The 13372-nt window shown below is 32.6% G+C and overlaps 1 protein-coding gene across 4 annotated transcripts in view; it reads left to right on the top strand.

Annotated features, from left to right (window-relative positions):
- The window catches only part of LOC128988639 (long-chain-fatty-acid--CoA ligase 1), a 100414-nt gene that overhangs the window by 30018 nt on the left and 57024 nt on the right, over positions 1-13372 (top strand). Inside the window, exons 1-2 of one of the 4 annotated variants that reach the window (XM_054410117.1) lie at positions 1570-1714; positions 3979-3993. The exons of 2 other annotated variants lie outside the window; for them this stretch is intronic. In XM_054410117.1, the coding sequence (XP_054266092.1) occupies positions 1631-1714; positions 3979-3993 (99 nt within the window). In that variant the 5' untranslated portion in view covers positions 1570-1630. Of the gene's footprint in view, positions 1-1569; positions 1715-3978; positions 3994-13372 lie in introns of those variants that run through there. One more of the 4 variants, XM_054410118.1, reaches the window with a different exon arrangement.

Here is a 13372-nt window from a genome sequence, read left to right as displayed (position 1 = left end):
ACAGATTGATGAAAAACAATTTTTCGCTACACTACTGTGAAATGACCTGTTTTCGTTACATGTTATAACACTTTCGAAAATCTATCATTACATTGTTTACTACGGTAAAAGAATGTTTAGTATGCGAAAGTAATGTTTACTATCTTTTTTAGATTTTGCCGACGTAAACGAACATTCGTTATTGTTTTATCAACCGTTTTAATTGTCAACAACTAAAGTAAATATAAACTTTAAATTGAAGGCATTACCTGAAGAAAATAATTATTCTTTGTAGTGTAGCGAAAAGTAACGTTCAAAATACGAGTGAAAGTGGGTCTATACATATTTTCGACCATTGAAAGTACTCAATAAATAAAACACCCTTGCCGCAGCAAACCTGCCGACTAAGCGAATTTCCATTTTCTTAATTGATTTTCAATTAAATCTATTTAAACAACATTAGGTTTGACGAGTATCTAGGTTTGCTGCTACAAGGAGACCAATAAAGTGTGTTTTTTAGTAAAATATTAATAGCTCATTATAAAATAAATAAATTTGCAATGTTTGATCAAAATATATCCATAAACAAGCAAACTACAACATTTTACAATATTCTCCATAAAAATAACTTGGGAATTTTAAATGTAAAGATTTTTGAATTTTCTCCGTAACCAACAACTGTACAAAAGCACTTTGATATACTAAATTATTTGTTTTTTTAAGCTCTTTAAAAAGGTCTAGAGATAAATCGGGAAATTTTGTGCTTTGAGGGTCAAAAATTAGATAACCCAATTTTTACCCCATGAAAACCCCGCAAAACCCCGTTCCCATGGTCCGATTATGCTGGTTCGTGAACTCATTCAAGTTTATCTCGCCTTACACCTTTAAACCAAATTTCATCAAAATCGGACAGAAATAACTCAAGATATGGCGTTCACGGACACATATATTTATACATGTATCTTTGTATTTATATATTTATATAAAAATAAATCTATTATATTTATACAAATTTGAACGAATGGTATTTTTGGCCTCTGGGAACATCAAAATTAAAAAGTAAATCGGTCCCGGGTTTAGGTCTTACCATGCCACCTACGGTAATATCTACTTAGGGAAATTCGCTAAAACAGTACAAATAACAATAAATTAAACCATCTTTTCTGAAAACAAAATATGTAGGTCTTCAGGATAGATAATCGAGTAAAGAAAGATAAAATACCTGCATCTAATTTTCAGTAACAAACATAGACGAAGTTAATCTTAGTTACACTGTTGTATATATAAATGTATTACATTGGTAATAAAAGTCATTTTCCCACTGTTTTGTTTCATTTTTAAAATCACACAACGTAAAAAAAATCTTTCCAAAAACTATAGAGATGAGAGGACTGAATAAGAAAACTACATGCTGAAAGAGACATGAAGCTGCAAACGATGATGATGTTGAAGATGATGATGATACAGTAATGATTTAATAGCCAAATTAATTTCTCTTGTGAGACTCAATGACATAGTAAATGTTGCAGGGATAAAGGGGGATCTGTAGGTTCGAAAACGGGAGTTTTATTTTCGGAGTGGCATCTGCAGCCTGTAGTCAGTGGTGTTCGAGTGGTGCGAGCAGTGTGTGCGGTCTGGGGTTCGCCCCATAATGTCGCCTTGTTGTAAAAAGTGTTGTTTCCACGAACCCATCAAAATCCCCATAGATCTCAGTATCCAGTCGGAAGTGCTCAAAGTAAGATAAGCTAAGATATTTTACGGTTTAATTGTTAGGTGTTAAGTAGCTTTCTAATAAAAATAAATAAATAAAAAACTCTTTGTAAATTATCTTTTGAGGACGATGCAATGAAAAGTGTAAATTATCGTTAAAGGGGAAACAAAAGAAGTAGTTAGGGGGGGGGGTTAAATAGTTTTTAGAATTTCGGAAGAGGCTCTCTTGGTTAAGAGAACCTGTAATTAAGTTTTGAATCTGATTGCATATTTTGTGTATCAAGATATAGATCTCAATACGAGATCTCTTACAAGAACTCTATGTAGAACAAGATTGAATGTCTTTTTGTTTAATATCTGTTAAGTAGTACTTTATGACTTTATGTAATTATGTCACACATTTGATAAACAGATATTATACCACAGCATAATGAGATATACGTTTGATTCATTCGAATAGTTAACCGGTTTATCAGGTTTAGTTGTAAATAATGTTGTTTAGCGTTGAGCCCATATAACGCAACGAAGAAACATTTATTGAATTAATTCAACTTACAATTTTGTATATGTACATCTTATAAAGTTAAGTATTGGTTCTATTTCATTAAGGATGAATTATCTTTGTTCCTTTAATAAAACTATAATCGATCAAAAGTTAACTATGATAATATTATATTTTGTCCTGTCAGTGCTGTTATTTAGGGTGTTACATTATTATTGTTGGTTTATCATAAAACAGAATTGCCATAACAATTTTAATGTAGTATTTTTAGTTTAAACTATATAATGTTTCAGTCGCAACATACAATATAATATACCTAGTACAATTTAACTTATCTGCATTTTAAAATATGGTATACAAACCAACACATACTGTTGTAAAAACAAATACAATTTTAAATGCCTAAAATAATTTTACAGTATTTAATAACTATGATATACTGTGTCCTTTACACACTTATTACAGGGAAGTAAAAGACATTTTAATTTGCATAGTAAGAATTTTTTAATAAAACGATGTATTGGACATTACAGTATAGCTCATGGAAGATGACGTCAATTTGTATGAAACTTGACCAACGTCCAAACATTGGCGTTCGAATACGCAATACTTTACCTATGCTAGTAAGTCGTCTACAGTATAAGAATAATTTTACTAGAACCATACAACATTCTGAAAAATGTAAATATTCAAGAAAACAAACAGTCTGTAGGCCTATTTATTGTACATATTACCTATTAACAATTCGAAACAATACCAAATATTTCTTAAAATTGACTTTCAACACAAATTGTTTTAAACACATGGACGGTCTTGAATGAAATAAACAAAAAGTAGCTTACAAAGTGAGAACTTACAAAGATGTTTAATTAGATTAAATTCAATCATCTAAACAATAAATAGAGGATGATAAATATACATTTTACAAGACAGTGTTAAGTTAAGACTGAAAAGTACATCTTTCAACATGACTTTATAATTTAAACATTTTCGCGGCAGACAAGAGTTTGGACATCTGTGTCATCAGGCCACTGAACTGACGATGGACAGATGGAGTATTTTGGTTTACAATAAACCTCCGACCCCAATGTAAAGACGTGCGGCTATTTAGAACGGTTTAATGCCACTATTTCAGCGTCACGACGTCGGATATAAAATGTCATTCTGTTGTAAACAAGGTTTCTAAACCCCAAAGTCATTCATTTAGTTGATCAGATAGTTTTACAATACCTCGAACTGGCTTTGACAGCTATTTACGTGTTAACAGTTCGTTTAACGTGGCCACAACGAATAGTATCTATTTGGTCAAATGTATATCATGTAAAATATTTGGGGACGTAGTTAAGGTAAACATGGTCTTTACCTAAGTTACAGTTTGTTTGAACATGTATTTTATTCATTAAATTTGTTTGATAAAATTGAAAGCCCTACACACAGCTTAAGTAAGTTTTTTACTCTTTGCACAACAGATGTTAAGTAAGTTTTTTACTCTTTGCACAACAGATGGGGTTTGCTTAAACGCTTTTGTTTCTTAAAATAATACTGTTTTGTCAGCTTTTCTTTCAAGGATCCTCGATGTTTGTAAGAAAAAGATTTAAAAAAATACTTTTACACTAAACCACGGACCATCTTTTTATATTACTCATTTTTATATCTCTCATATATAACACATCTTTTCGAGCTTTTTTAACTAAAAATATTTTTGTGAATTAAATGTTATTCTTCTTCGCTTTATATGTGCCATGTAAATGTCTCTATGTCACACTAATATATGTGCTATATTTCAGGTACCAGTTGAAGAGGTAAATTCTATATGTTTCGTGGCAAATAACAGTTTACATTAGTAATCGCAGCTAACTGTTATAAATGCTTACAAGCTTAAATTTTAGCGACGCAAACAAGCTTATTTTATGCTTTTGTATTGACGCTTTCTTTGTACTGCCAAAACCCCGTACAATAAAGGCAGTGTTTTGTTTGTTCTGGTACCATATAAAAACCCAAACGTTTTTCTATTTAATTTTACAAGTGTGCAATGTATTAATACTGTAAGCTTGAGGTTTTCTAAAATTTAAGTAATATTGTATAGTTGGTATACGTATACAGCCAAGAACTCATATTCTAGTATTGCTTGATAGCAGAGTCTTAAAAAGTCAGAGTTTTCTACGAGGTTTGTGCAAAGTTACAGTATGGAAACAAGCCACGTGTAAACGATCCTTATATATAATACGTGAAGGCGATTTCTACGAAACACTACTCCTCCGTTAATAATGGACAGATTTGTACAAACGATGTGTCAAAATGAAGTATTGTTTGTGTAGATACCCCTTTCACCTCCTGTAATAAAAGTCCTTGGGCTTTACCCCTCAGGCCATCAAAATCCCAATGTATTTCTTATGGATAAAAGATTTTGTTTACTTAAACGGACGAGTAATTTGTATTAATTACAGCTGCTCATAGTAAACGTACTTCTTTCTGACGTACTGACTTTCTACATGATACACACAAGAGCGTTTGTTTTCAGTTTCGATAACTGGAATGGAGTAATTGACTACATTATCTTTGAGTTGAAACTTTTAAGTAATCGGATATTATGACTGTTATTCGTTTTGAATTAATGCCCGTCATACTTTGCAATTGCTCGAATTCGAGCAACAGGTGCACTAGTATTTATATAATAGTATATTTCATCACTAGGGCCTAAAGTGACTCTTTTTGGCCCGAGCTCAAGTTTTACGATGGAGGTGAGGCCGACGTCGGAAAATTAGCGAGGGTTGAAAAGACACTTTTAGCCGTGTGATGAGCTATATTTGTCGTCATATTGTACCATTATTTGAACAAACTACTGTATGGTACAAAACTAAAATAGTTTTCTTTTAAAGGCCCCCTCTCAAAACTACTACCTCTAACTTGTTTTACATTTAAACAATCAGCTGTTAAGTGATTCAGTCGTTTCCTATTATTACGATTGTTATTGTACATTATACTATCGATATGGCCAAGTATTTACAATAAGGCAATAATAAACTACAATCGATTTAACAATCGAGAAATAATTTCGATGAAAGTCATAATTGATTTCGATCGAAATTTACAACTGAGTTGACAATGGCTGATTTTTACTCCCTAGGGGCTAAAAACGCTTTTTACTCAATAGAGAGTAAAAATGCTACTTTAGATCCGCAACGCATGTTGAGGCGCCTTCTACCTCAGCTCGTATTTCTCAGTACGATGTTGCGTTCGGTACGTTTTACGGATTCAAATTTGCTAGTTGCAGAGATCCACGGCAACTGCCTTTGTAAGCTACCTATGCATGCTAGAGAAAAACAATAAACGGGGGTTTAAAGAACAAGGAACAACCTATGCGATCCTGGTTTCAGAATTTTAAAGTAACGATTCTATAATAAGTTAAAGAAGTTTAAAGTTGTAATTTTTCGTCTACATTCAAAAGAAGATTTTCTGGCTTTAGGGTACTTTAATTGGTAGTAATTTCATCCTCTTAATTGACACCCTAACTTTGATTCTACGTTAATTGTAGCCTTCGGAAACACTGTTGTCCCAGACCCTTGCGTTTACGCGAAACGGCAGAGTTAGGGCGGACCACGGTTGTTTTTGATGCAGTATGACGGAAAATAGTTATTATTATTTGTATACAGTTAGTTTTCTATAATAACTGGACACAGTACGCTGATGTTTATGACTATTTTTTTTGTTGCATGCCGACTTTCTACCCAATCACCGAAACGACCCTGTACGCTACATCAACTATAATCCCGTTCATACTAATTCAGACTGTATTGCTATCTCTGTGAGTGGTTCATTCAGCTACGCTCTATTTCAATAAAAAAATCTGCTACAGCTGGTCAATATGGATGGGATGACTACTTACAAGTATAACGATATCCAGTCAATGAATGCAAATTACTATCAATCAATCGAGCCAAATTAACAAAAAAAAATACTCCCTAATACTTTTTACCTGTAAATCTTTTCCAAATTTATAAACATGATTACTTTGCTAGGCTTAGATGTATTTTGTGTTCAGACTATTATTCGGTAGAATCTTCTCAGTAAATGGAGGGAAGTTAAGCGCAATGCGGCAAATGTTATAGCGGCCGTAGCCCTAACCCAAGGCTGGCCCGAGCCTATTTATTGTCTCATCCTCCATTGAAATACGTTTATTTATACGATTTCTGTATAACGTATGTCGCACTGTAATAAATAAAATATTATAATGTAACGAATTTTCTTACTTCACATTCTACTATTTTTCGCTAAACAACCTAAAACAACATACATGAACATGTATATTACATTATTATAAACAAATTAAAGTTAAGCTATGGACTTGTACGTATAAATGTAGGATATTGTGTCACTCACGTTCAGATTTCGTCTGCTTTCATTCATTGAAGTTACATGTAGCCTACATCATAGCTGTTTACAAAGGTGTGATTTATTTTTAGCAGCTTCGGTTCCCATAAATCAAAAGTCACTCTGCCTTGCTACAAATATTTACAGGTGTTGAAAATAAAGCTGTAAAACCTTCAGTATTTCTTTTCAACTGCAACACGAGAACAGTAATAACTCAGTTTCCACTATGTTGTGTGTGCATGTGTGTAATGTTAAGTGGTGTTTGTTGTTAAGCCGTCATATTAAAGACAATACATCTTCTATCCAAGGTTTGTGTTAAAGCTTGTAGAGTTCCTGTAAGTTAATTTGATCCTCCAAAAGGAGGACCTCAAGTGATATTCAACTAAAACCTAATAATAATTAATTCAATTATTATTAGAATTGATATGATTTTTGGTTGGTGTTATTGCCAAAAATCATATTTACTTTTTTGAGAAAAATGTTTTAGGCCTCATACTTTTAAATCACCCCTCTGGAAACTGTCAAAGACCAGACGAGACCATATTCTGTTAAAGTATAAATATAGCCTATAATCTAAAACAATACAATTGTTTAGTGAAATTATGGTCAAAATCTTTTATAAAAACTTTTGACCTAGTTTGTGTTTTTATACTTGACAATTACTTTGGTTTTAGCGAATTTCCCATATAGGGAATAAGCTATTACCGTAGGTCTCATGATAAGACCTAGACCCGGGACCGATTTACTTTTTCGTTTTGAGGTCCCCAGAGGGCAAAAACACCATCCGTTCAAATTCATATATATATATATATTTATATATATATATATATATATATATATATATATATATATATATATATTTATATATGTGTCCGTTAGCGCGATAACTCGAGCAAAATTGATCCGATTTTGATGAAATTTGGTACAAACGTGTAAACCTACGTTAATTCGAACGAGTTTGCGAACCAGCATAATCGGACCATGGGATCAGGGGTTTATGGGGGGTTTTATGGGGTAAAAATGGGTTTTTCTAATTTTTGACCCTAAAAACTTTAAATTTCTAAATTTCTCTCTAGACCATTTTGAAGAGCTTAAAAAAACAAATAATTTAGTATATTGAAGTGTTTTTGAATGTTCATTGACTACGGAGAAAATTAAAAAAATTGTAAATTTAAAATTCCCATGTTATTCTTATGGAGAATAAATAAACTGTTCTAGTTTGCTTGTTTATGGATATATTTTAATCAAATTTGGCAATTTGGTTTATTTCATACTAAGCTATCAATATTTCAATTGAAAAAACACACCTCAACATCTTCCCCGTAGCAGCAAACCTAACTACTCACTAAAATTAATGTTATTTAAATAGGAAATAAATCTGAAAATTTATAGGGAATATTTTAGTAGAAATCAAGCCGGGTAAATGGAAATTCGCTTAGTATGCAGGTTTGCTGCGACGGGGGTATTAGTATAGTTTTAGCGAATTTCCCATATAGGGAATAAGCTATTTCAACATCTGGCATTTTGAAATGTGATTTTGAATAATGTTTTAATTGATTCATTAATTTGAAAGTTTGATTTTTTGATTCGATGAAGTTACATCTCACAACGACATTTCAAACAGATCTATTAATAAATAACTGATCTATTTTTGTTGACGTTTTTGGTCGGTGCTAGTAGAGCACAGATGAACTCAACTATCGAGTATATATTAATTTTTAGTAAGAGTTCTTTATCTTTGTTTAAATTTGATTTATAATTTTCTCAGTCTTAAAATGTTTACAGAGAATCTTGTCCATCTAAAGAATCCCATGATCGCAAATCTGGGCTTTAACTATCTTATTTCCTTCTAAGCCATCCCCTCAAAAGAGTGGTCTAAATTCAACAAAGTGTTTATTTTTAGCAAAGCTTTGTTATCAATGAACGGAAACTCTGTTAAAGAGCTCGCTTTCAATGTGAGAATGCTCAGGGCCTCAGTGATAAACATATTAAAATAAATAGTATGAATCTGCCTTATTTTACAATCAAAAGTTTGACCAATATTGCATTGATAATGTTATTTCCAAAATTAATTAATTCAAATCTTTTCAGTTAAAATGGCAATCTCAAAACATGTTCATTGTTATGTCCATGGATTGTTTAGAAACATGCTCAAGTTGTAACGAACACAAATAATTTAATTAAAGTTATTTTGGTCTAAGAGAGAACGAGTAATACAACACTCCTCAATACAAAAAAACGAAAAGACTCAATATGCCAAAAACCAAACACGGTGTTAACCTATCAAAATATAATACAAAGCATGTGAACCAGTGATATAGATAATAATAATGCATTATTTTGTTTAATACATTACATTATAAAATCTATATAGTATGCTTTAATGCATAAGTGTATTATGTTACCCGTTTAGTTTTAATTTAAATAACCTTGCGTGCAGTTGCATCTCAAATAAGTTAAGAAAGCTTCTGTGTGGAGTTGTTTGTTGGCGATTCTCTGTGGTTGATAAATGATTGTTTGTCTGTTTGTCTTTGTTTGTTTTTATCAGTTCAAAGTGTGAAGTGTTTGATGTTTGGGACCGAGACATTGTGGTGGTCTAAAATCGTGAGTCCATGTAATCTTTTGTACATGAAATTGCCAACTCGCATTTTCTCTCCAAATAATCTACCCTACTATATTTTACCCTTCCCTTTAAATTAAATTTTAAAGCTGCAAATTATGTTACAAAACCCCCGCTGGATGAATATTTAGCAATATTCTTTGATTATTTTCTTCCGGAATAAGCAACAACATAATGTTTAATGTTTGCAAAATAAATCAACAAAATAATGAAATGTGGAAACTAGTGTTGACTTTGAAACCTCGCGACCGCAGTATATTTACATTTTTAAGAAACATTTTTAATTTCTTTTGATGTTTATGTATGCATTCATTAAAACAACGAACGTGTGAACTCTTGTTCTATAAAAAGTTGACAGTAATTGTTTAAGGAAACGCATCGTAAATATTGTCGACAAGTTGTAAAAGTATTTTAAGTTCTCCACCTCCTTTGACTTATAAGTTAGTTTTTGCTCTGTTTCTATGTGAATCATTTTGTAATAGATGCAACCATAGATAAAACATACGATGCAACGCATTGGTTTTCTCTTAACTATACCAGTGGTTGTAATGTTGACGTAATCTAAAAAATAAACCATCTTAATTTGAAATAGGCCCATCCTTTTATAAGAAGTGGTAGGTGGTAGCCTAAAGTATAAGCGATTTGAAAGGTTTTACGTAAAGGAAATCAATAATCCAAAAAACCTTCAATTCAATGAAAGGGCTTTTCAGCTAAAGTTAACTAAGTGTCCCATGTGGCTTAAGTTTGAGGAAAACCTGAAAGCTCTTTAAAATACTTCTTGTAAGTGGCGAATCAATATACTTGGCTAGAAATAGGAACATCCTTTTAAGGGGGCTTTTGATAATCTGTGTTATACAAAAAATACCCCTGCCGAAGCAACCCTGCAGACTAAGCGAATTTCCATTGGCCTGATTTGATTTTTAATTAAATTTATTTAAATAAAATTTAGGTTTAATGAGTTCCTAGGTTTGCTGCTACAGGGTTTAATATGATAAAAGAAACAAACAAAAACTAAGAATGAAAAGGAATGAAAACTTCCCCATGAAGGGGGTAGGAGGTTATAGCGAATCCCAATGATGCCTATCGCTCAGGGTGGTAGGGGGAAGGGAGTCGTGCTGTTAGGTTTTTGGACACTAAGTGTGTCTGGACGAGGATTGAAAGATTGAAAGTGGCTGATGCCTAAGAAGAAAGAAGATTTTCACGGGGAGTTGGCCTGGAAAATAAGTCCCAGACTTAAGCCAGGGGTGGTAGGTAGAACGGTTTATCATTTTGCTTATCGTCGATTAATAAAAAGAGAATTTTTTACTGTCTTTCACAACAACAACAAAACTGCTAAAATTGCACGTAAACTGCGAACTCAATTAGACCTTTTACCATCTCCACCTTTAACAACAAAACCAAGAAACCTTAAAACACCGAATAAAAAGGTCAATAAGAATCCTTCTAGATTGCGCACGACCGTGCGCCAGGTACGCTTAATAGATTAAAATTATTAAATTTAACTTAAGAAACCATTGATGCAATGTTTACTCTTGGGTATTCGATGTTTATTAAATTCAGCAAAATAAGATCTAAACTAGTGTACTTGTTGCTCGAATTCGAGCAATTGCTAAGTAAAGGGTGTCCTAATAAGAACGCCGGATTTAATGTTAATAAACCATGTATTTTTCACGTTAAATTTACAATATGAAAAATGAATCTTAAAGCATAGTATCTCCGATTTTAGTAATGGCATATTAAGTGTGCCCACCTGCAACCTGCTGACAAGCCCGACCTCTCTTTGACAAAGTTGTCCATTACTTTTTCACACACTTCCTGTTGAATTCCATTAATGGTACGAATAATTTCCTCCATCATGTCTTGGATTGTTTGAGAATTATTTGCGAAAACAAGCGATTTTAAATGTCACCAAAGAAAGTAGTCGCACGGTGTTAAATCACACGATCTTGCTTAGATGTATATGTGCTTCATCGCTAAACAGCAAAGTTTTTGAAAAAATGTCATTTTCGTCTAGATTTCCAACCACCCAGTTTACAAATTCAAGCCGTTTTACGGGATCTCTTGTGTGAGTTGAATTTTGTAAGGGAACATATGAAGGTCTTTTACCAAATTTCTTCGTAATGTGCCCCGAGCTTGGCCTAACTGCTGACTACGCCAACGAATCAATTTTCTTGCGTTGTCCTCTACACTATCGTGTACAGCCTTCATATTTTCAAGGAAGCGACCTGCCCGACTTCGAACTGGTCCTTAAATGTCCAAAACTGTGTCAATTTCTTGGAACCTAGAAATAAATCTTTGGACAGATGACTCATTTGGTGCATAATCCCGGCCGAAAATAACGCGCAGCTTCCGCACCGTTTCAGCAAAACATTCCCGGTACTTGTAGGGCACTTTAACCACAGAAAACTATAACCCAGAATGCCAACCGCATGGTAAAAAGCATTAAGGCTAGGATTATACTAGGACGCTGGCGTCCGGGATGCTGGCGTCCGAGAGGCTAGCGTCCCACCTCGAGCCGAAAAATGACGCGATTTGTGTTGGGATGCTAGCCTCTCGGAATGCCATTTTATTTCAAGGTTTAGTCACTTTTTGTTTAGATCTATTTAAATAACATTATGTTTAACGAGTACCAAGGTTTGATGTTTTAAGGGGAGCTAATAAAGTGTATTTTTAGTAAAATACTGTATTATTAGCTTAGTATAAAACTAATTGGCCAAGTTTAATCAAAATATATCCATACACAAGCAAATTCTAACACTTATTAACATTTTCTATAAGAATAAGAATAACATGGCAATTTTAATATATACTCTTTTTTTTATTTTCTCCATAACTAATAACAGTACAAAAACACTTAAATATACTAAATTATTTGTTTTTAAGCTCATTAAAATTGTCTAGAGAGAAATTATGAATTTTTTAGTTTTATGGGTCAAAAATGAAAAACCCCCTTTTACTTTCTCCCCCTATACCATAGTATATGGAGAAAGTATTGTTTTCGTCAAAATTTTCGAGTTTGAGTTTTGAGTGGATATATTCGTTTTGGGTCCCCCTGGACCCAAAAAAGTGGTTTTCGAAGTGATGTCTGTGTGTGTGTGTGTCTGTGTGTGTGTCTGTGTGTCTGGATGTGTACAGAGCTAGGGACTACACCTGTGGTCCGATTTCTATGAAATTTAATATGTAGGTTCTAATCCGTGGTATCTCCAGGCGTTTTTTTCATTTTTTTTGAGATTTTGATTTTTTATGGGGATTTTCCCATAAAAACCCATAAAAAACTGGAAAAATCGGATTTTCTCAAAAATGGCCCGAACGATTTTGATAAAAATTTAGTATGTTTTAGCCCTTTAAACTTTAAATAAAATGGTACAAATCCAATTTCTGTAAAAATTACGGTTCAAAAGTTATGGTCAAATATGTTATTTTCCCATAAAAACCCCATAAAATAACAAATAAACGGTATCAGCATTCTGACACATACTTTCTCCCACAAGTTTGACAACAACCTTTATCATGTGTAAGCGGTGAAAGTAAATATAAGGAAATGGGATTTGTACAATTTTGTTCGGAATTTAAAGGACTATAACATGCTAAATTTGTATCAAAATCGTTCGAGCCAATTTTGGGAAAATCAGATTTTTCCGTTATTTTATGGGGTTTTTTATGGGAAAATAACATAATTTACAATAACTTTTGAACCGTAATTTATACAGAAATAGGATTTGTACCATTTTGTTCAGAATATAAAGGACTATAACATACTAAATTTTTATCAAAATCGTTCGGGCCATTTTTGGGAAAATCCTATTTTTCCGTTATTTTATGGGGTTTAATGGGAAAATCCCCATTAAAAATAAAAATTTCTAAAAAATGAAAAACTATTAAAAAATGTAAGGACCATAACATAAGTACTATGTTAAATCAAAACCGGATTTTTGTCTAAAATCCTATTTTTCGTGTTTTATGGGGTTTTATGGGAAAATAACATAATTTACCATAACTTTTGAACCGTAATTTTTACAGAAATGGAATTTGTACCATTTTGTTCAGAATGTAAAGGGCTACAACATACTAAATTTTTATCAAAATCGTTCGGGCCATTTTTGGGAAAATCCTATTTTTCCGTTATTTTATGGGGTTTAATGGGAAAATCCCCATTAAAAATAAAAATTTCTAAAAAATGAAAAACTATT

The sequence above is a fragment of the Macrosteles quadrilineatus genome, unplaced genomic scaffold (assembly GCF_028750875.1).
Source record: "Macrosteles quadrilineatus isolate MER2022 unplaced genomic scaffold, UCM_ALF_1.0 Scaffold_3__2_contigs__length_128488019, whole genome shotgun sequence".
Taxonomy (NCBI): domain Eukaryota; kingdom Metazoa; phylum Arthropoda; class Insecta; order Hemiptera; family Cicadellidae; genus Macrosteles; species Macrosteles quadrilineatus.
This window is presented reverse-complemented; position numbering and strand designations above follow the sequence as displayed.